This window comes from Spinacia oleracea, chromosome 2 (assembly GCF_020520425.1).
Source record: "Spinacia oleracea cultivar Varoflay chromosome 2, BTI_SOV_V1, whole genome shotgun sequence".
Classification (NCBI taxonomy): domain Eukaryota; kingdom Viridiplantae; phylum Streptophyta; class Magnoliopsida; order Caryophyllales; family Amaranthaceae; genus Spinacia; species Spinacia oleracea.
The window spans coordinates 100184611-100205466 of record NC_079488.1 but is presented as its reverse complement, the minus strand read 5'-3'; the positions used below and the strand labels follow the sequence as shown (position 1 = coordinate 100205466).

Sequence of the window (20856 nt, the reverse complement as noted above, 5' to 3'; positions counted from 1 at the left end):
ACTAAACTCCCAGTTCCCAGCTCCTTGAGAATTTGTGTATTATTAGGAATAACCAAAGGGGGAGGAACACTGACCCCCATTCCACGCCGAGAAGCCGTATCAGCAAAACTACTATGAACTGATTGAGGAGGCAAAGAAGTATGCATAGAGAGAAACCTGCTACGAGGACTTGGAATAGGAGTGAACACTCCATTATAAAAACTGCTTAGTACTTGTACGAAGTATATGTTGTTCTTTTTTTTATTCGTACTTCGTATATGTTTATACATTATGTTTCAATATTTTTCCTCGTTAAACAAACCGGTGAATGGAAACCTATACATTCTATTGTATATTTTCCAATACTTTCCTCATTAAACAACGAAAGAATTAAAAATTTGCACGAGGAACTTTTATAGTGTTTCCTTTTTTTTCCATAATTCCATATACTAAGTAGAGCTTTATTTTTCCACAGTTATTATCCTCGTTAGTAGGTTCCCAACTTCCCAAACACACTGTACATGTCCAAAGGAATTCTGCCGTACATCGCTCGTACTATACATACACAATCAATGAAGAGCTGGCATTAAACGAACAAAAGCAAAAACAAAGACAAAAAGGACGAAAAACTAAGGAGAACATAAGCAATCAAGGGGAGGAGCAGTACGTACAGTGATGTGGTCGACTTAGTCTTCAGCTTCAAACTCCTGAGGAAGCATTTCCCTCCTAGACCATTGTCAAATGCCACCGCGAGTCCACAATAGCATCCTAGTCAAATTCCGCAACACCTTGTTCTTCAAACAAGTTTAGCTAAAAACTACAGTTAATTGGATTGAGCATTGAAATCCTATTGTGATTATAGTTTCAGAGCTTCCTTCTCAGCCCCATCCTTTTCCTCTTTCATAGCCAGGAGTTGCTTCTTCAAATCGATGATATTGCTTTCGAGGCTAGACTTCTCAAGATTCCAAGCCTGTTTAGCTTCTGCTAAGTGTTTCTCAGCAGCCTCCTTAGAAACAATTGCAGCATTTATGGCAGTCTTAGCACTGGCAGCCTCCTGCTCCGCGTCTTTCAGCCTATTTGTTACATCTAACAACTCATCAGAAAGCCAAGCATTATGACGCTGATAGTGCAGACCCAGCTCAGCTACCTCCAAGTAACTGCCACAAAACTGTATTGATGGGGGCAAAAAAATCCTATAAGGAAAAAAGACAAAAGGAAAAGGAAGAGAGAGAAAAATGAGTACAAACATGGGTAGACTTACTTGAGCTAATTGATGGGAGGTATTGGCAAAAATCAATTTGCTGACTCTGCTTGGACAATCACGAGGCAAGATCATTCCTTTTAGCATCCGGTGGCCGAGAGTCCCCCCTTGTTCTGGAAAGTCATAGTCGAGGGACTCATTAGGGTTGACATCCCATTGAGGGGCATATCTCTCCCCCTTGCATTCAGCAGGACCATTGATCCGCTTGAAGACGTCAGCTGGGAGAATGACCTCCTTTGGCTCAATCCACTCCCCAACTCGCCTGTTTATGTTCTCTGGAATGCTAGAGAGTACGGTGGAGGATTGGTGTTGAGAGATTTTTATTGTTGCATCCTCCTCCTCTTGAGGCCTCTTTCCATACCGCTGGTGCACAAATTGGTTGCCAAATTTATATGCCTCATTATCCAGAACTTGTTGAAGTGATTGTTGCTGCGGAACACGTTGCATGTTGTGAGAGCCCCTTCTAACATTTGATTGTTTTCCACGTCCCCTAACACGATGCCGAGTGCGACTTGGGGCCAGACTACGTCTGACAAAGTTATGCAGTGTATGATTAAGAGATGGAAGTGACTCGACTGCAAAGCCAATACACTAAAGTGAGTAAAGATCAATAAAAAGAAAAATAAAGACAGTACATAGGAAATAGACGTTCTTAAAGGGCCGAAGAGAAGAGTCACCTTTGCATAGAACGCATACACATCATAATTAAATTAATACTCCAGAACATTAAAGCGAGACTTTTCAATTTTCAACAAAATCACTGAAGCCTTCAGTGATAAAAACAACAACAGATGGTTGAAACATACAGGATGACTATCTATAAAAAGACAATTTGTGAGCACATTAAGCTGATTGGTAAGTGATCAACACCTTATAGCCTAGAGATGATCACCCTAATAGCAAAGTTGCACAAAGATGACGTGGAAAACAGTTCACTGGTAGGCTACATCATCACCAGAGAATTCATAACTCGATAAATGAAAGGAACCACCTCAGTGGTAGCACAATCCTAAGACAAAACTTTGAAAGGGACACTGTGTGGAAACCCCTAATCGGCCCCCTAACAATGTCAGATATTAAAATCAAACGGTGAACACTTTCCCTACCACAATAGAGTACTTAGGTATGCACCACCGGAGGCTCACTTTTATGTCTTCGTTAACAGATCATACATCAACACGAAAAAGACCAGAACAACTTTCGCCCAGCCAAGTGTTCTTCCAAGCTCACTCTTTCTTGTTGTTCACCATCCCTTTTTTTTCACTTTTTACTTGTCAACTAGCAACACAGTCTAGATACAATATTTCTTAATCGTGCTCTCGATGCTAATTATTTTCGGGTTATTAACAAAAATCAGTGCAAACATTAAAGAAAAAGGTGCAATTGTCACATGGTTATCTTTAAGTTACGTGCCGAAAGTCAAATGCTTTCTTAATTAAATCGGTGTACTAGAATCATTCCACCGTTTATTTGGGTCTATAAAGAACAACTCCACAAAACTCCCCAAGAAAATGCTTCAACAATTTAAGCTGTAGTAAGAAGTTCTTAACATTGATTTGAGATTTTATATGACAGTCTTACTGCTGTACACCGCGGTTATATATACCACTATCATTTAACTACAAGACATGGCATTTGCATTAACTAATCACACGCAAGTAAGCACAAGTATGCTATTGGAACCAGCAGAGCAGCTCTACGGCTCCGTTTGGTAGGGCGTAAAACGTTTTTATGGAAAACGATTTTCTTCTTTTTCAATCATTTTACGTTGTTTGGTTGGGTAAGGGATGGAAAATCATTTTCCATGACTCCCTCAAAGGTGGAAAACCCTTTTCCATTTGAAAGTGAGGGAAAACACTTTTCCTTTTTTTACTCCTTACCTCCCTCTCCTTTCTTCCCCTCAATCTTCACCATCTTCTCTCATTTTCCCTTAAGCTACCAAACAAAGGAAAACTAGTTTGGAATTGTGTTTTCCCTTGAAAAATGTTTTCCATGAAAAATCATTTTACAATGAAAACGTTTTACACTCTACCAAACGGAGCCTACGAGTCTATGACAGCAATTATACGAGTACAGGACGAGTCTATGACAGCAATTATACGAGTACGCGACAATATCATTTCACAAGAACAGGGATAGATCAAACAAACAATCTTAAATTGTTAACCCAATTAAACTCGTCAAATTCAAATTAAGCAAGAGTAACCACAAGTGTGTGCGGTGAAGGTTAAAATTTAAAAATAAATCCACCTAAACAAAAAGAAGGCATATTTCCAGTATGGCATTTTATTACTCTGCATCCACAATAGCATGCCAACCTAACATCACAAAATATGTCATCTCATGCACAAATCAGGAGAATCAGGACATCCACGATCTATGCTATCTGAAGCTTGAAACTAGTAGACAAAAGGAGAAGGTTCAACAAAGCTCACCTGTAGCTGTAGCAGCAACAGCAGTTTTAGCAGCAGTAGTTGTGGAAGTGCCTGTGGAGGAAGAAGCTGCTGGCACTGTTGAATTCAGAGTAAACCCAGTAGAAGTTGCTGAGGCAGTGGACGTAGCAGCAAGTTGACTAGAGGCAGCATGGTTAGTAACAGGAGAGGCAAAAGGAGCAGCCAAAGAAACGGAAGTCCTGGTAGGAGAAGAGAAAAATGGTGCAACAGCAACAGGAGTATCAGTCAATGGCTTTGAAGTCGGAAGGGGAGTAGTTGATGCAGTAGTAGAGGAGGTGACATCGTTGAAATTACATAATAAAGATGTAGTAGCAGCAACAGAAGAAGGAAAACCCACCCACCATACCACTTTCCCCTTCCCTTCACCTCCTTACCCATCTCGGGTCCTTTCAACTATTGACGATTGTTAGGCACAGATTATCAAATGATTGTAAGCCACAATTGTTGGGAAACAGCCGAATCTCACACTATTAGCGATTTACACCGTAAGAGTATATCAGCTTTACAGGCATTCTAATTTTTTATTTTTGCATTTCCGCTGCAAAACTTTAATATTTTTTTTTTAACTTCATTTAGTAGGTTAAAAGTTATCTTAACCAAGAAAATATCATTTAAGATGGGTTTATACAAATAGTGAATTTTATTAAGTGCTTCTTGCAAAATTCCTAGTAAAAATCAAATTTATAGAAAAAACTATTCGAAATCAGAAAGAAAAGAGAACGATCAGATTACGACTACAGATTGCACCAAAAAATACTAAGCATATAGAGTTCACAACTTCGTAATAATTCCGACAATCAAAACCTTAAATTTTAAGGGTTTTAATTTGCGAGATAATCATAGAATAGTTCTAAATTTTCCAGATGAAAAAAAATAGAGTTATTAATGAGATGTACTATGATCAAATACATCCTTGTCATCACATCAGCAAACCAAACCAATAGGGAAACAAAGATCGTTCATCATATCAAATACACTCTATTTGAGCTAAAAAAAAAGGAAAATTCTCAATGGTAACCCTTAACTTCTGCACATTCTCAATGGTTGCGAAAATCGTTAGCAGCATTGGTAGCCTTGTGTCTGATTCTTATCTGAATAAGAGAATAACTGACTAAGCGGTGTACAAGAGGTCATCCTCCAAACAGGACAAGGCCAAGCCTTTTAGGTTGTTTAAGTAAGTTGGGTGACAGATCGGCCATAGGAGTGTTCGGGAAAACCAGGGCAACACATGTCGAGCATACGACGATGCCGCTCGTTTCCATTTCATGGAAGTCCCGGGCATATGAAAGGGCTGTTTTGATTTTCTTTTGGGAATGGTGGGTTTGGTTGTTCGAGATCTACTTCACTGGCGGATAAATTTCCTTGGCTAGCTCCTTGCCTCAGCTAGCACAAGGGAGACCAGGAGAGATGGCAACTCGACATAGACACTTTGACTATCTGAATTGAATTTCCTTGAAATTTCAAACCAAGCTACTTGAAAGAGTATCCGCCCCTCAAGGCCAAATTAGTGGCAAAATCACCCCTTTTTACTAACTGTGGCATTCATGACTTGAGGGTTTAAAATTTAAACGTTACCTTTTAACATAGCTATACCATGTAATCATAGTTGACCAAGGATGCATTTTCTTCAACTTATAACACCTGAACTTATATGAATTGAAATTATCTGAACTGAACTTATGTGAACTTGATCAAACCTGATTTTACTTATAGGAACTGATGGGGTCTGATTGGAATTTAGACCTTTACAAGACCTCATTGGAACTTATAAGTCCTTATTAAACCTTATAAGATCCTAGTGGAACTCATTAGACCTTATGAGAAATTTTTAGTATTTGTAATGTTCATTTTCTAAACTTTTAACCATTATTTAATATAAACTAATAAATGTAATTATTATTTATTGGTTATTATATTAAAATAATTTATTAATTACATTTATTATTTAACCATTATAAACTAATAAATGTAATTATTATTTATTTCTTTTATTAATAATAACATCTTTTATGTTAAGCTTTCCCATTATAATTAAATAGAAATTATATTGATAATAAATTAAATATAACATAGTAACTAACACTTCATATATCATTGATAATAACCATAAAATATTAATAAATTATTTTAATATAATAACACAAGTATGATTGTTTTTAATATAATTATGTAAATAACAGTAAAATATATAACAATAAATGAAATATTAATGATATAATTATAATTTTAGTGGTACTAATAATCAAAAAATTACATACTTTATTCATTGGAACTTATTGGACCTTTACTGAAACTTAGGCTCCATTTTATTCGACTTATTTTGTCTAAACGTATATTATTTGAACTTAACTGAACTTATCTTAACTTATCTTAACTTATTTTATCTGAAAAAATCTTATTTTGTCTGAAATAAATTTATTTTTGTATTTTGTCTGAAATAAACTTATTTGTGTGTGAAAATGTCTAAAATTTGTTCTGAACTTATATTGCCTGGACTTAACTGAACTTAGTCTGAAAAAAGTCAAAATAAGTCGAATAGAACAAAGCCTTATTAGAACTTATTAGACCTTCCTTGGACTTGACCTTATTGCACTTCTAGAAACTTGGAACTTATCTAAACTTATTAGACCTCAAAACCTATTTAAATAAGGTGCTATAAGTAGAAGAGAATGCACCCTTAAGGGGTGGGTAGAATTACCAAAAAAAAACCTTAACTAATTTCTTCCAACCTTGAAAATTAATCATGGTTTACTATCTTGTCTTCTTTCTTCTTCAAGTCTTCCTGCTTTCTAAACTTCATATCCTTTAACTCTTGCTAGTGTTCTGTCTTCATTTTCTCAATCTCTCCCACCTTAAAATTAATTTAGGGGTGTTTGCGTAATTTTAACCATCCCCCTTAGTCAACCATGTTAGCTAAACTAAAAAGTTTATGTTTAAACCCTCATTAATGCCACAGTTAGTAAAAACAGAAACACAAGGCTACCATTGATAACAATTTTGTTTTTGTCAACCATTGAGAATGTGGTTGACAAAAACACATTCTCACTTTTTCTTCCTTGTTTTTCTTATTACTTCTTGCTCCTTTTTGGTTTGATTGGTGACAATGACGATCTCCTACGACGATTCATGTTAGCCGACCCCAAATCATTTTGGGACTAAGGCTTTTTTGTTGTTGTTGTTGTATTGAGAATGTGCAAAAGTTGTTAACATTGAGAATCTCCCATTAAAGCATCAACTAAACAAATCTGCTAATAAAAAATGAAAAATCACTAGTTAAAGCTACCAAAATGAATGATAACAAGTAATTAAGTGATAAAAGAAGACCAAGATTCTTTTTAAAAAAAAATGAGAGGGCAGTAAACTAGTGAGTAGTGACATTGACACATGGATTATCCTAATTCCTAAATAAATAATGACTTACTTATCAAGTGAAAGTGGGTCATAGACTAATAGGTTAAATCTGGAAAGACACCCAACCTTAGGATTATTCCCAATTAATCAAAAGGTGAGACTATGTAATGAAGGAGCAAAAGTGGAATTATTTTAACTTCTCCAAAAATATTATAGGAAAAATGAAGACCATGGTCAGTCTAAACATTGAAATCCAATCCAGTGCAAAACTTTAACCAATACCCCAAACCATGATCTAGAAACAACTTTATAACTATTATCGTTATCACCAAAGTAATTGAGGTTTCAAATACCATAGAAGAATGCTTTAATGTTAACAGTTCCTGATTAGTTGCTACCAAGATAATTGGACTAACCCACTACTCAAGCCTGCAGTAATAGATGAATATGTTTGTGTAGCAGTTGTTGTAGAGCTGGAGACAGCCGCTGAGGCAGAAGCTGAAGCCTGGAGACCTAATATAGGTTCATACAGTCGCATTAAAGAGCTTCTAAAGGAGAAAATCATAGGAACACGTATTTAGTGAACAACCTTTTTTAGCAAGGATCGTCAAAACATAATCTTGAACCTACACGGCATGTTTCAAGATCATGCTGGTAAACGAAATGTACTACAGAAACCCATAATAGAAAAGGCTATTTGACACTTGGGAGTTTGGTGTAACCATTGCAACACCAAATATTATGTGTGCTAAACACACAATGCATTACAGTTGACAGTAAGGAGCGAACAAACTTGCAAAGTCATCACACAGAATGTTTCTCCAAAGGTCCCCATACAACAAACTACAGTCTGAAGCATGACAATATGACATAACTGGAAGCAAAAGTGAAGCAAAAAAGTAACTAACAAAACCATAGACAAATATTAGAATTTGAACAAACCTTGTTGGTCGAGATCTAGATATACAACATCAAGTCATATTAAGTAAAGGTAGTTTTCCACTCTACATACACATACGACAAACCTGCCCTTCAAATTTAGGGGTATCTTCTTTAAGGTGTGATCTCGAAAGAGGTGAAGGGTTAGAGAAAAATGCTTAGGAGAAGAGAAGCAACTTTATAGAGCTCGGTCACTCTCCATACCGAAAACCTCCACAGTAACTTATCTTAGGCAATAGGCACCTTATTTCCCCTTATTTGAGGAAAAATAAGTTTAGATAAGATAACTTCATTAAAATAAGGATTGACCAAGTACAATTCATAACTAAAATAAATTTTGATAAGTTCATAAAAAATAAGTGAAAATCAGGTGAATAGAACGCACCCTTAGTGCCTCCAAATAGCAAAAGTACACTATATCCATTCTTTTTTAGAGTTAACCATACGGCACAGCTGGCAGTATACATATGAATAAAAGTACCTTAAGTCTTGCAATGTTGCTCGGAAGAAGACTCAAAGGGGGGGGGGGGGGGGGGGAACTTCAGAAAAACAAGCACCAAGATGATTACAAAACAATGCACCAAAGAATACAAGATGCAGGATGGCTTTTCCAGTAAAGAAAAGAGGAGGATAGCCAAATCAACTACCAATCCTTATCTAATACTCATATTAGCACAAGCAATACATTATAACAATTATTGATAAAACATTAAGGTACGGCATTAAGCGTTGAACCATATGGACATTATTAGGCAATCAAAAATTTACGAAAGAGATGATTGAAGTGGAAGACACTCTTCGAAAGATCTTTTTGACAACACACCAAATTAATTGGGTAAATAACCTATAATTGATCACACCATAAGCTAAGTTGTAGGGAGATGACGTGGAAAAAGAATACAGACACACCGGTTACATCAAACAGAGATTTCATGTCTCAGTTATTCACACTAGACATGAGAAGGCAAAGAGTATATATACTCCTACAAGATGATATATCCAAGATAGGCCAAATCAAGCATAAATATGCTTTTAAAGTTGTAACACAGTAGCTGATCATCCCCTATTCACAATCGTACTTACTATTCAGTGATCAAATATGTATATGTGATTTCTAACTTACATGTTATGGCCAACAACACCTGTTGGCAAAAGATTTCCAACGACGAATGTGGATAGAGAATTGTTCATAAACCACGTGGCTATCTTTATTATATGCGCCAAAGTTAAGAGGAAGATAATTTTGAGAAAAAGAAAGCAGCACATTTGATTAAGCTATTGTCAAATTTGATCAACGTACCACTCTACCAGGCTACCACATTTTTGAGAATCGGTTACACACCACAAATACAATAAGCCATTATCAAATTAACATCAACTACTCATGCAAGTGAGCACTTATCTTCATAGCATGTCACTCTACTACACTGGGAACAACCAAACTAACATATTTAACCTAATTAAACATGACGCACTTGCAATTTCTACAACTAAGCAAATCTAATTACAATTCTGTATAAAACAAAGGGCGCCTAAAATAGCATTTTACTCTATAATACAAATCATATCATTAGTCAGATATGTTTCATTTTTAAACTGTTTCAACTTTATGCAATCTTCTAACTGCAAATCAAACACAAAGTTTAATTTGAACAATATGAAAAAGTTGCAACAAGGTAACAGGGCTATTTTACTACTCTATAATCAACAATAGCATGCCAAGATTGCCAAACAAACATCACAAGAAATAGTCATGTAATTCACGCTTGATTGTCAATTCAAAACCACTCAAAACTAACTAGAAGGTTTACCAAAGCTCACCAGCAGCATACGGTTTTGAAGTGGTGGTAATAGCAGTAGAATTCGTAGCAGTAGTTCCGGAGATATTTGCGACGGGGGAAGTTGCTGCAGAGGATCCGAACCTGACAGACAGAGAGCAAGATGAGGAGGCGGTGGAGGAGCCGAAACGGATGAACGGAGTGGAGGAAGCGGAGAAAGAAGTGGAACCGAAACTGAAGGAGCGAGCGATTGGGGAAGAAGTGGAGCCGGAACTGAAGGAGCGAGCGATGGGGGAAGAAGTAGAGCCGGAGATGACGGGTGGAGCGGAGGAAGGAGTGGTACCGAGGCTGAAGGAGCGAGCGATGGAGGAAGAAACGGAGGCGCAGCTGACGGAGGGAGCAGCGGAGGAAGAAGCGGTGCCGCAAATGACGGAGAGAGTGGTAGAGGAGGAAGTGGAACCTCCATTGACGGAGGTAGCGGTGGATGAGGAAGTTGAGCCGCAGATGACGGAGGAGGAAGAAACGGTGCCCAAGCATACAGAGGCGGCGCCAGAGGCAGCAGAGGGAAGCGCAAAAGCGGAGGAGGTGGAGAAATTGAAGGTAAAAGGGGAGGAGCTAGGGTTTGAGAAGGGAGAAGAGGAGGTTGAAGTAGTGCTGGGGAAGGATAATTCTGTGAAATCCGCCATTGATGAAGGTGTAAGAGAGGTTTGCGAAGTTCTGTCTCTGCGTCTCTTCCTGATTTTGCGCGCAGGTTGTGACATTGGAAAGGGATTTACCAATTTATAAGTTTTGGGTTTTTTAGACAATAAAAGTACTCCGTGGACCGTAATCCGTAGTCGGTAGTCCGCGCAATTTGGATTATACACCCGGGTGCACATTGCTCATTGTGCACCCTGTTGAACATTTATTGAAAATCTAATGAACACTGCGAACGATTTCAATGCACATGTGCTAGTGAAATATTTAAACTATATGTTCTATGGATTTGAACTATATGTTCATTGGCTATATGTTCTTTGTGTATGAACAATATGTTCTTTGTATTTGAACTATATGTTCTTTGTAAAACAGGGTGCACAGTGAGCATTGTGCACCCGGGTGTATAAACCATATTTTGGGTAGTCCGACGTACTCCGTAGTCCGTAACTCCCGTATTATTCGGACATTCCCAACGGACTTGCCCCGAAAAAATGGAAACGATTGCATCACCATCTCCAAAACGTTTTGTAAGTACAAGTGTTGTACAATCAATTTATTGTACTTCGTATATCGTAATTAATTTTATTCAATTGTATAATTTTTTATATGTTTTGAATAATTTTTATATTATGAAAAATTAGAATGTGCCCGTGTATAAGCACGGGATAGGTAGAGTGTGGAATGTAAAAAAGCATATAGTCAATTTTGAATCGATTATAATATATTTCAAATAAATCCTCCTAAATCAATCAATAGATCATTGTCCTTATTAATAGATCATTATACAAATATTATATGGTTTAGAAAGAAAGAAACTAAGTAACTAGGAATAGCAAGCTAGTAGTACATAGTAGTACATAAGTGTACTTAAAATAAACGGAACATGACATCAAGTATATATCGATTAAATGTTTGAATATGGTATGTTCAAAAGCATATAACTAATTGTTTAATTATTTCTTTGATGTCTCATGTCTCAATCATATCTTAATATATAATAAGAGGTGTAAAACTATGATCAATATATGTACTTTCAAATAAGAATAAGCACCTCTAGATTGTGCCTCGTGCTCACCCATGGAAGATTTATAATATGTGGAACTATGAAAGTTGTTTGATTAATATCTCTTTTAAATAAACATAATTTTTAATCTGTTTTTAGGAAAACTTTTGACAAAAACAATATTGTTACAATGAACTCGTATGTAATATTATTAACAACACTAAAAAGCTTAAGAAAAAAAGTAAGCATCGCTATAAGAAATTGTTGACGACGGAAAATTCCGTCGTTAAAGGTCACTGAATATAAGAGACCAGTAAACTCCCATCATGTTATTTTCACGTAACCAAATATTCTTTTATTTATATATTAGTGTTTTTAAGATGCACCATGCTCATTGTGCACCATGATCCACCTTCTAAATTGCGGTAAGCCTCTACAGTTATAGAAATATACCATATCCTATCTCCAATAAACAACCAAGAGTCGAGTAAAAAATAGGTAAGCCATAGAAAAATTGGCAACCTCCATTTCGCATTCGTAACCAAATAGGGCGATAAAGCCGATAATTTCTTTATCAACATCTACGTAGAGTGATATATGCGGTATAGATCGTTGGAGTTTATTTATGAAAAAGCCAACAATTAATCCAAACCGTAGGGTTCTTCTATGATTGTTAATAAACTGTACAAAGCTTTTTTAGCAGCTAAACATAGCAACAAACACCAGCTCCAGCTTCTTCCACAGCCTATCTCATGTAAACTTATTTATTATCTACAGTTTCTTTATTTTTGTACAGAAAGAACCCAAAATGAGTTTTGAAATATTGTTTTAAACGCCTATTTGTCCCGTGCATTCCTATAATCATCATCCTATCCAAGTCTAGCAGAATTAAGATATACCTAGGATGCAGAAAATGCGGTTCCTGGTTTACGGAAGAAGCTGATGTCAATATGCAAAAATTATCAATATGATTTCAATATGTCCATCATCCCACTTATTACTATAAGTATGTTTTTTTTAGTTCATGGTTCAATATATATCATATGACTTCTAAAACCAAAAAAATGGAAATTGGCAGTAATAACGAACTAGCCCATATTTGCCCAATCAATCCATTACTACAAAGATCACCTCCTTACCAACAGATAAGGGTAAACCAATCACAAAGTCCATTGAAATATCCATCCATATATACCTCTTCTGGAACTGGTAATGGTTATAGCAACCCCAGATAAGTTGTTGTTTCGTGTTTGGAGCTTGACAAATTACACAATTTCTAACAAAACTGCCTAACATCCTTAGGTAGTCCTTTCCACCAAAAAATATGTTTTACTCTCTTTAAGGTGAGCTCCCTTCCAGAATAGCAATTTTATGGTGCAACATGCAACCAATTTAATATCTTACCTCTGACTCCATTACCTTTACCCACAATAATCTTTCCTTTCTTCCTGAACAATCCATCTAATAATCATTGTTCTGTAATTGTGTAAGCAATAAGCTTTTCATCCTTCAAATAACTATCCATTATGGAAGCATAACTGGTGAAATGGAGTTGAGATTTTATGTTGAATTGAAGGAGCCATTTGAGTGACTTTTGGTCGGTCTTGATCACAAAGTGATTACCAACCAGATATTGCTCCATTTTTCGCACCGCAAAGACTATAACAAGAAGCGTTTTCTCACGTACAAAGAGTTTTTGCCACCTCGACCCCAAACTCCTACCAATAAAGGCTAAGGGGTGATCTTCTTGCATAAGTAAAACTTATATGTCTTACTTAGATGCATTAGTTTCCACCACAAATTGTTTCTCAAAATCTGGTACAGTCAATACAGGAGCAGTCACCAATAATGTCTTAAGAGATGTAAATGCTTCATGGGCCTTATCAAACCTCCTTTCTTCAATTTCAGTTGAAGCTTTGCTCAGATTTGCATATCCTTTAACAAACTTTATGTATCCAGTTAACTCCAAAAAATCTCCTTAACTCCTTTACATTCCTAGGTACATGCCAACATTCCACCATTGCAATCTTCCTGTTATTAGTTTCCATTCCTCTCTTTGAGATAAAATGACCCAAGTATTCCACCCCATCAGTTGCAAAGATACATGTACTTTCCTTAGCGAACATTTGGTTCATCTTCTTGAGCTCAAAAACTTCCTCCAAATACTGCCAATGATCGTCGAGAGACTTGCTATACACCTATATATCATCAAAGAACACCAAAACACAATTTCTTAGCAAGCGGTTGAAAACATGATTCATCCAACCTTGAAAGGACGATGGTGCATTTTAAGACCAAAGGGCATAACAAGAAATTAATAATGCCCAATATGTGTCTTAAGAGCAATCTTGTGGACATCCCCCTCAACTAAATCTCAATTATCCAACTTACTAAACACTGCAGCTCTTGCTAATTCATCTATAAGTTCATCATTCATCAATATATTACAAGGATGGGAAACTTAATTATTCTTCGCCTTTTTGTTATTTAATTCCCTAGAATCCACACAAGTCTCCACATACCATCTTTTTTATTCCCAGCTAGCGCCACAGGTGAGGCAAAAGAACTCGAACTATTCTGGATTATCCTCTGTCAACATTTCTTACACTAATTGTTCAATCACATCCCTTTTTTTCAAGGGGTATATATTTATATGGTCTGATACTTACTGGTCCAGAACCTGAAGTTATTGTATGATAAAAAACACCTCGTAGAGGTGGCAAGTCAGAGGGGTCTTCAAAAACCATGCTGAACTTTTGCTTCAGATTTGTCAACTGATCATGTTTGCAATCGTCTAGTCCCACTTCTGACCCTTTTGATTCTATCGAACATCAAGATTCATCAAAAACTTGTATTAAATACAAATGAGCTGCATTTTCAAACAATTTTGATGATGGCTCATACTCAATTGCTCTCATCTTTTTAGGTGGTGTTCCCTTCAGTAGAAACTTCTCACCATTCAACTGAAACTCCGTCCTCAACTTCTTGAAATCCCAACAAATTGACCCAATAAGATACTCAACCATTGGATGCCTAACACCATATCACAACTTCCTAATGGTATCAACATCACATATATATGTCTCAAACAAACTGCCTCGCATCTCCCATTTGAAATCCATACAAACACTTTGACAAGCTAAATGGTTGCCATCAACAAGTGTGAGTGTACAGCTTGTACGTGGTGAAATGGAATGATAGTTTTGTTTATGGATTTTATTGTTCTGGCCAGAATGAGATAAAGCTTCTTCCTACATCCTAGCATACTTCAGTGCCTCGGGGATGGTTTAGGATTAAAGGCTTTTACAAATGGCCTCACAACTGATTTTAGGCCACTAATGAAGCTATATATTTTGTTTTATATACTTAAGTGTCTTAATTCAAAGATAGGAAACAAAAAATTAGTAACCCGTGTGTTTAATGTAATATTTTTAAATATCATTCAAGATTTTCCAACTAGTATTGCATCTATCTATAGCGAGTATTTAAAAAGGAAGACCATAGATTATGAGATACATATGTCATACCCATCTTCCATCCATTAATTTGCATGTTCTTTTTCAATTTTTACTTTTGTTATTTGTTATATATACGAAGTATTTTACAGCTTCAGCACCTTTTCTACTTCATCTTCCTCATTCAACATCAATTCACCATTTAATTCATATAACCTATTCTACCACATCTCCCTCTTTAACACTCGATATTAATTCACCATCTAATTTATATAATTTTTCAACTTTCAAATTTCACATATATATATAAATCATACATTCCCGGCCACTAAAATCACAAGCCATAAACAAAATCAGCACTTTAAAAGACTGCTTAACAACCATTATATAATTGCCCGTTCATTGAACAGGATCATAAGCTAGTTATACTAAAACATATATCATAAATAACACATGTCAATGTGTCATTTCCTAGTGCAAAATTTTCCCGTAAAAAAACTCTTTCCTAAAAACATATTTACTTTATTTATTTTTTATTTTCTCTATTTTTGTATAAATGGTTTATGCATGGAAAGAAAACATAGGATTATAGAATATGACATAATTAAACGATTTTGGTAATATTTTAGTCAAATCGTCATATCAATAATAGAAAATATAGTAACTCTTTATTTTGGTCACATTAACATATTATGTATATCGTATATTTTGGTGAAATTATTATATTAAACATACAAAATATATAATACGTAGTAGGACAAAAATTGCTTATTATTAAATAAATAAGTTCAAGATTTATTAATTACGCATTAGATTTAAGTAATACATATTCCAGTTAATATTTTTATAAAAAAGATGAAATAATTTTCGAATATCCGTGCATCAGTGTTTGCACGGGAGTTAATCTAGTTTATTACTAGTCTTATATGCAACTCATGCCTTTACATGACAAAAAATCAAAATCTTAAACATATAAAATAGAGAAGCTTTAACTAATTTGATTACGTGACTCAAACAAAGTTAACAAAGATCATTTAAATATGCTCGATCAACAGATTGATTCATGATGGGAAGAGATAGAAGAAGGGGAAAAAATAGAGATCAATAGCTCTTGCTACCATTTAGAGAAGCTTAAGTATTTCATTGAAAGGAGAGGCATTTAAATATTGATACATGAGCGTAATTTTTAGATACTAATTGATTACAATCTATACAAATAAGGCTAAGAATAAAGATCACAAAATATATACAGAAGCTAATAAGACAAATCAATTTTCTTTGACTTTACCAATCAATGGAATCACAATTATGATTGACCATGATTTGATTGTGTATGACTTTCCTTAACCGTCATATATTTATCTTCCACCATTATGGCCCATATGAGTTTCCTAGTTTGTTACTGCATTCACTAAATTATCAAATTTATAATTCAATTAAATTGTAAGATAGAATGGGGTAGTTTAGTCTTTTACTTGAGGGACACCAAAAATATTTTTTACGAAAATAACCCTCCCCTCTTAACTTATTAATAGAGATTGGAACCATGTCAAATAAGACTTTCAAAATCATAATTCAATAAATCATATACTCATTAACACTTACAATAATTACATGAGCTAACCAGTAATGAGCCAAAAACATGTAATATGCCAATATGGTGAGAAAGACAGAAACCCTCCTATATAAACTTACCAAAAAAAAGTAAGCAAGTAAAACTAAAAAGTGTACGGTGTTATTCTTTTGGAGTCCAAGTCCCATGAAAACCTAAAGGAAAAGTCAACGACTTTGGCACTTCAAATCTTGCAATAACTGCTCTTGCCTCAACAATCCGTTTAGAATCCAAGATCACCAGATTACACATTCGCCGTGAGACAACATACTGCAACGCATAAAATAAAAACTTTCTTTAACTTTAACAAATCAATAGATAACAAGTCAATAGATACCGTCAATGTCCATCATAACAAAATATTTCACGAAAACAGTGATTTTTCATACTTGTTTTACGATGATTGACACTAACCGGTCTAAAACAAATTAAAATAGTAATGCTTGAAAACTCACCTCTACCACTAGAAGATATCCATCGTCTTCACCAAACGATCCTTTGTTGACAAACATAGGCTCTCCTACAAATCGACGACTACCAGGAGACCATGTAAATACTTTTTTAGTTAAATGATCAAGTTTAAGTAATGTGTCAAACGGAAAATGTGATAATGTTTGATGTGAACCACAAGAAGCTGCTGCATACACATATCTATGTTTATAACCACTACATTCTGGATTTATTACTGGGAAATCCGATGATTTTGCACGTTTATTTAAACGTGTCACGGTACATTCTCGAAGCTTTTTTGTCCTGTCTAGTTTGATTGTCACCTGTAATTATTTGTAACACAAAAGTTAGTACTAACAATTAAATTTCAATCAAAGAGTTTATAAAAGTAAGAAAGTTACCTCAACGAGATGAGGTAAACGTTGCTCCTTCCCTTCTTTGCAGTTCATCATTGAAGGGTCTAATTTGTCATTTTGCCAATTGTACCCTGTAAAAAGTAAAACAATATAGGTTATGTTTTCTTTACATTAATCTTCTTAAAATTAAACCACACTAGAAAAAATTGAAAAAATTAGATCAAACTATGTCAGAAAATGCAAAAAACACTCACATAAAATTTCAGACTAGATCAAACAAGACTAAAAAAATCAGATCAGACCGCACCATAAACTAAGAAAATCAAACCATATAAGGTGAAGAGAACAAAGCCTAAATCTACTATTCCGTAATTTACTAGCTACCAAGATCCTATAAAAACTCGACGAGTTATTATGTGTTGATCAAGATCACATGTAACATATTATATGGTGGTCGTAAATCACACTATATATTTTATTTTTGGGTACAAACGGAATATATGTATGTAGACGACTAGTTAGTGGTATATATTACGTACCAAACATTTTCTGAAAGTTGAACCACTTATAAGCACAAGCGGTAGCGTGTATTTGAAAAGTAACGTTTCCATCATCGTCGATGTTTTCGAATGCATTAGCAACATGTAGTAGCCATAATTGTGGAGCTTCTATAGGTTTTCTCCAGTATTCATCAGTGTCGCAGTTGGAGGCCGTGGTGTTGGAAAATCGAGGGAGAATGTAAATGGAAGACGTTGTCTTGCTATGGTTCACTGAAAGCGCCGAAATCATGGGTGCTTGTCCAGTGATGGCTGCCATTGATCCTACAATTCATTTGTAGAAAATGAAAATGTATGTAATTACCTCAACTATATACATACATGATACATAACTTCTTACAAAACTATTATTTTTTCATTATTTAAAATAAATTTTATTTATTAAATTGGTTACCTAAAATGTCCAATTTCACATGATTAGTGAATAATATGTAATGGTTATCCGTAAATGCCCAATCATGAATCATCGAATGGCCAGATATGTTGAACTCTTTCTTCTGCAGTAATTTGAAATTTATATCGAACTCTGTAAGAAGGAACATATGTAGCAAGCTCGTTAAATTCGGGACCATTGCACATCCATTAGTATGGTGTCTCCCATTGTTTTTCTATTTATGTACTCCTTACCGAACAAAAAGTGTACGTTAACAAACAAAAAAAAAACAACATAACAAACTACTAATGTTGTTCATGATTTTAAGTGACTTTTTTTATACAAGGACAGAAGACTAGCCTAATCGGGCTAATCTATATTTTATTTATTCTAATAATCGGGCTAATATATATAGGAGTAATCAACTTATAAAACAGTAAAACACCATAATTAAAGACCTTTTTTTTTTGCCTTATCGGAACAAAAACAATTTAACAAAAGCAGATAGAGGACTAGAAAAAACAGGGACGGAACCAGAAATTATACATAGGAGGGGCCAAATTTTAACATATAATTTTTATAATATTGAAAAACAAAAATAAAATAAGAAACCAAGTATAAAATTGAGGGAGCTAAGAGTTGAACCTTGTACCTCCAAAGAGCTCTAATTTATTAGGAAAATAACCACTTAAACTATAGTAGACATGTGCTTTTATAGTGCATATTTAATAGTCAAACATATTATCATGGGGGCATGACCCTGCCAGCCCCCCTAATTCCGCCCCCAAGCAAAAATACGGGAAAGAAAAACTTTGCATACCATAGAAAGTGTAATGACTTCTAGGAAGTACCATGTCCTCCGCGTTACATGCCATAACTATTAGTCGTTTTCTTTGAGCGTCAATCTTGTAGTGAGATAATAACCGTCTAGATGGCATCTTGAAAATCCCTGCCGATTTAATTAATCTTTAGAATATAAACGATAAATATCATAATATATTAACTCAATTTTTAAGGTGACCCCAAATTAAAAGGCTCAATATTTTATACGCACAATGATAAAAATACAATTTATGATTGAATTTTTAAAAAGTGTGATCACCATGGAGTATAGGCTTCAATATACGGGCAACAACATCCCAAGCATGAGATTGATCTACACGAGCTTCATAAACTTCATCATCATCATTGATAAAATTGAGACTTCCAATTGTATCCAACGTCTTAGGATTAATCTCATATGGAGTTCCACCTTCCCACAAGCAAAACAAACGTCCACCCCATTTTAAGATGCTAGTATTTGCCACATTTTTCATCACCTTTGTATTTGCAATCATTTTACCTTTCAACACAGAAAATGGGCCTCTATGAGTAAACTTCCAAGACCCACTTATTGGATCACATTCTTCCATTTGGGCCTTAGTTTTTACATACTTTGCTGAGAATCTCACTTCTCCATTTGGCCCATCAATTTCAAAGGCCCTTAAATACCCATGACCATCAAGCGGGTGGATCTTTGATCCATAATCGTCAATGAAAAGACCCGGCCCGGTTAGAAAGTATGTACCAGAAGGGAAGTCTTTTGGAATTGAACCTTCAATGAGTTTAAGTTTAATAGGATTTGGTACTTCCAACCTTTGTGACATGAACAAAAATTGGTAGTCCCAAAATGCTACCATTTTTTCATTATTAACTTCTTGGATTGGAACCCGTTTATCAGGAAATGAAATGGGTATAGGTTGGATTGTCGTGGCGTTAGGTCGGTATCGGATTATTTGTGGTGGTACGAAATTTTCCGGTGTTCGGAAAATACTCGGAGAAATAATGTGGTGTGGTTTAGCTAGCATTTTTAGAGAGATTTAGAGGAGGATTTTAGAATTGGCTAGTATACAAGAGCTTGATATTGCTATATATAAAAAAGCATTCCAAACATAGTGTTTTTGTCCAATTAAAGGCTCTCCAATGGTGTTGGACGTTCATTTTGTAAAATTTGCTTGGTGGGCCTAAGCACTAATTCATGAGTTCATGGACAAATGGCAGACATACTAGTTATTTCACTTGCCATAAGTATTCTTGCTTATTGCTTTTACATAGCTTGTGGCCCTAATGGGATAGGATATTTAGACACTTCATTAATACATTTACTTGTGTTGGATCTTCTATACCCGGATATAGGTATAGACTTTTTGACACCACTTCATATGAGACTAAAATAATGAATCTTTTATAATTTAGTTGAGTCGGGCACTTGAACACGTACCGTGCTCGAGTAACACAGTAGTGATATAGTACACTAGGCAACTTTAGAAAACACATGTTATGGCGTTATTTGGTAAATGACTTTTTTATGACTACTAGTGATACTCAATACTTTGGTGCATTCATCAACTCTATAGTACCAAAAGAAAATTGTTGTAAATAGTTTGTGACAATCAAAATTTGTTGTTTAATAGTCCAAAAAAACAAATGTCACGTAAAGTTTTGTTATGTTCGGAAAATATAGGGACACTACCTTAGTACCTAATTTTACCTTTCTTCGATATATCAATATATCATGATGTCTATTTACTAATAAATGAAGTATAAGTTT

At 35.2% G+C, this 20856-nt stretch overlaps 2 protein-coding genes and 1 non-coding gene across 6 annotated transcripts; all 3 read right to left on the bottom strand.

Annotated features, from left to right (window-relative positions):
• Window positions 1–228: 228 nt before the first annotated feature.
• On the bottom strand, window positions 229–10529 carry LOC110800332 (uncharacterized). Of its 3 annotated transcripts, XM_022005641.2 has the most exons (5): window positions 9805–10529; window positions 7461–7557; window positions 3676–3872; window positions 1241–1815; window positions 229–1147 (listed from the first exon to the last, which is right to left on the bottom strand). In XM_022005641.2, exons 1-5 carry the CDS (start codon window positions 10520–10522, stop codon window positions 836–838), a joined length of 1899 nt encoding a protein of 632 aa, XP_021861333.2. In that variant the 5' UTR covers window positions 10523–10529; the 3' UTR covers window positions 229–835. The 3 variants fall into 3 exon arrangements, with proteins under 3 accessions (XP_021861333.2, XP_021861334.2, XP_021861335.1); XM_022005642.2 differs by lacking the exon at window positions 7461–7557 and having other exon boundaries at window positions 9795–10529; XM_022005643.2 differs by lacking the exon at window positions 7461–7557 and having other exon boundaries at window positions 9805–10528.
• LOC130468375 (small nucleolar RNA Z102/R77) lies at window positions 4589–4666 on the bottom strand. The gene has a single exon (XR_008928763.1). It is a non-coding gene; the product is annotated as a small nucleolar RNA Z102/R77 (small nucleolar RNA).
• Window positions 10530–16444: 5915 nt separating the features above from the next.
• On the bottom strand, window positions 16445–20169 carry LOC110800336 (carotenoid cleavage dioxygenase 7, chloroplastic). 2 transcript variants are annotated; one of them, XM_022005648.2, is made up of 7 exons: window positions 19369–20169; window positions 19087–19215; window positions 18288–18419; window positions 17876–18157; window positions 17382–17467; window positions 16986–17303; window positions 16447–16800 (listed from the first exon to the last, which is right to left on the bottom strand). In XM_022005648.2, exons 1-7 carry the CDS (start codon window positions 20111–20113, stop codon window positions 16654–16656), a joined length of 1839 nt encoding a protein of 612 aa, XP_021861340.1. In that variant the 5' UTR covers window positions 20114–20169; the 3' UTR covers window positions 16447–16653. The 2 variants fall into 2 exon arrangements, with proteins under 2 accessions (XP_056691556.1, XP_021861340.1); XM_056835578.1 differs by lacking the exon at window positions 18288–18419 and having other exon boundaries at window positions 16445–16800.
• Between the last annotated feature and the right edge of the window lie 687 nt (window positions 20170–20856).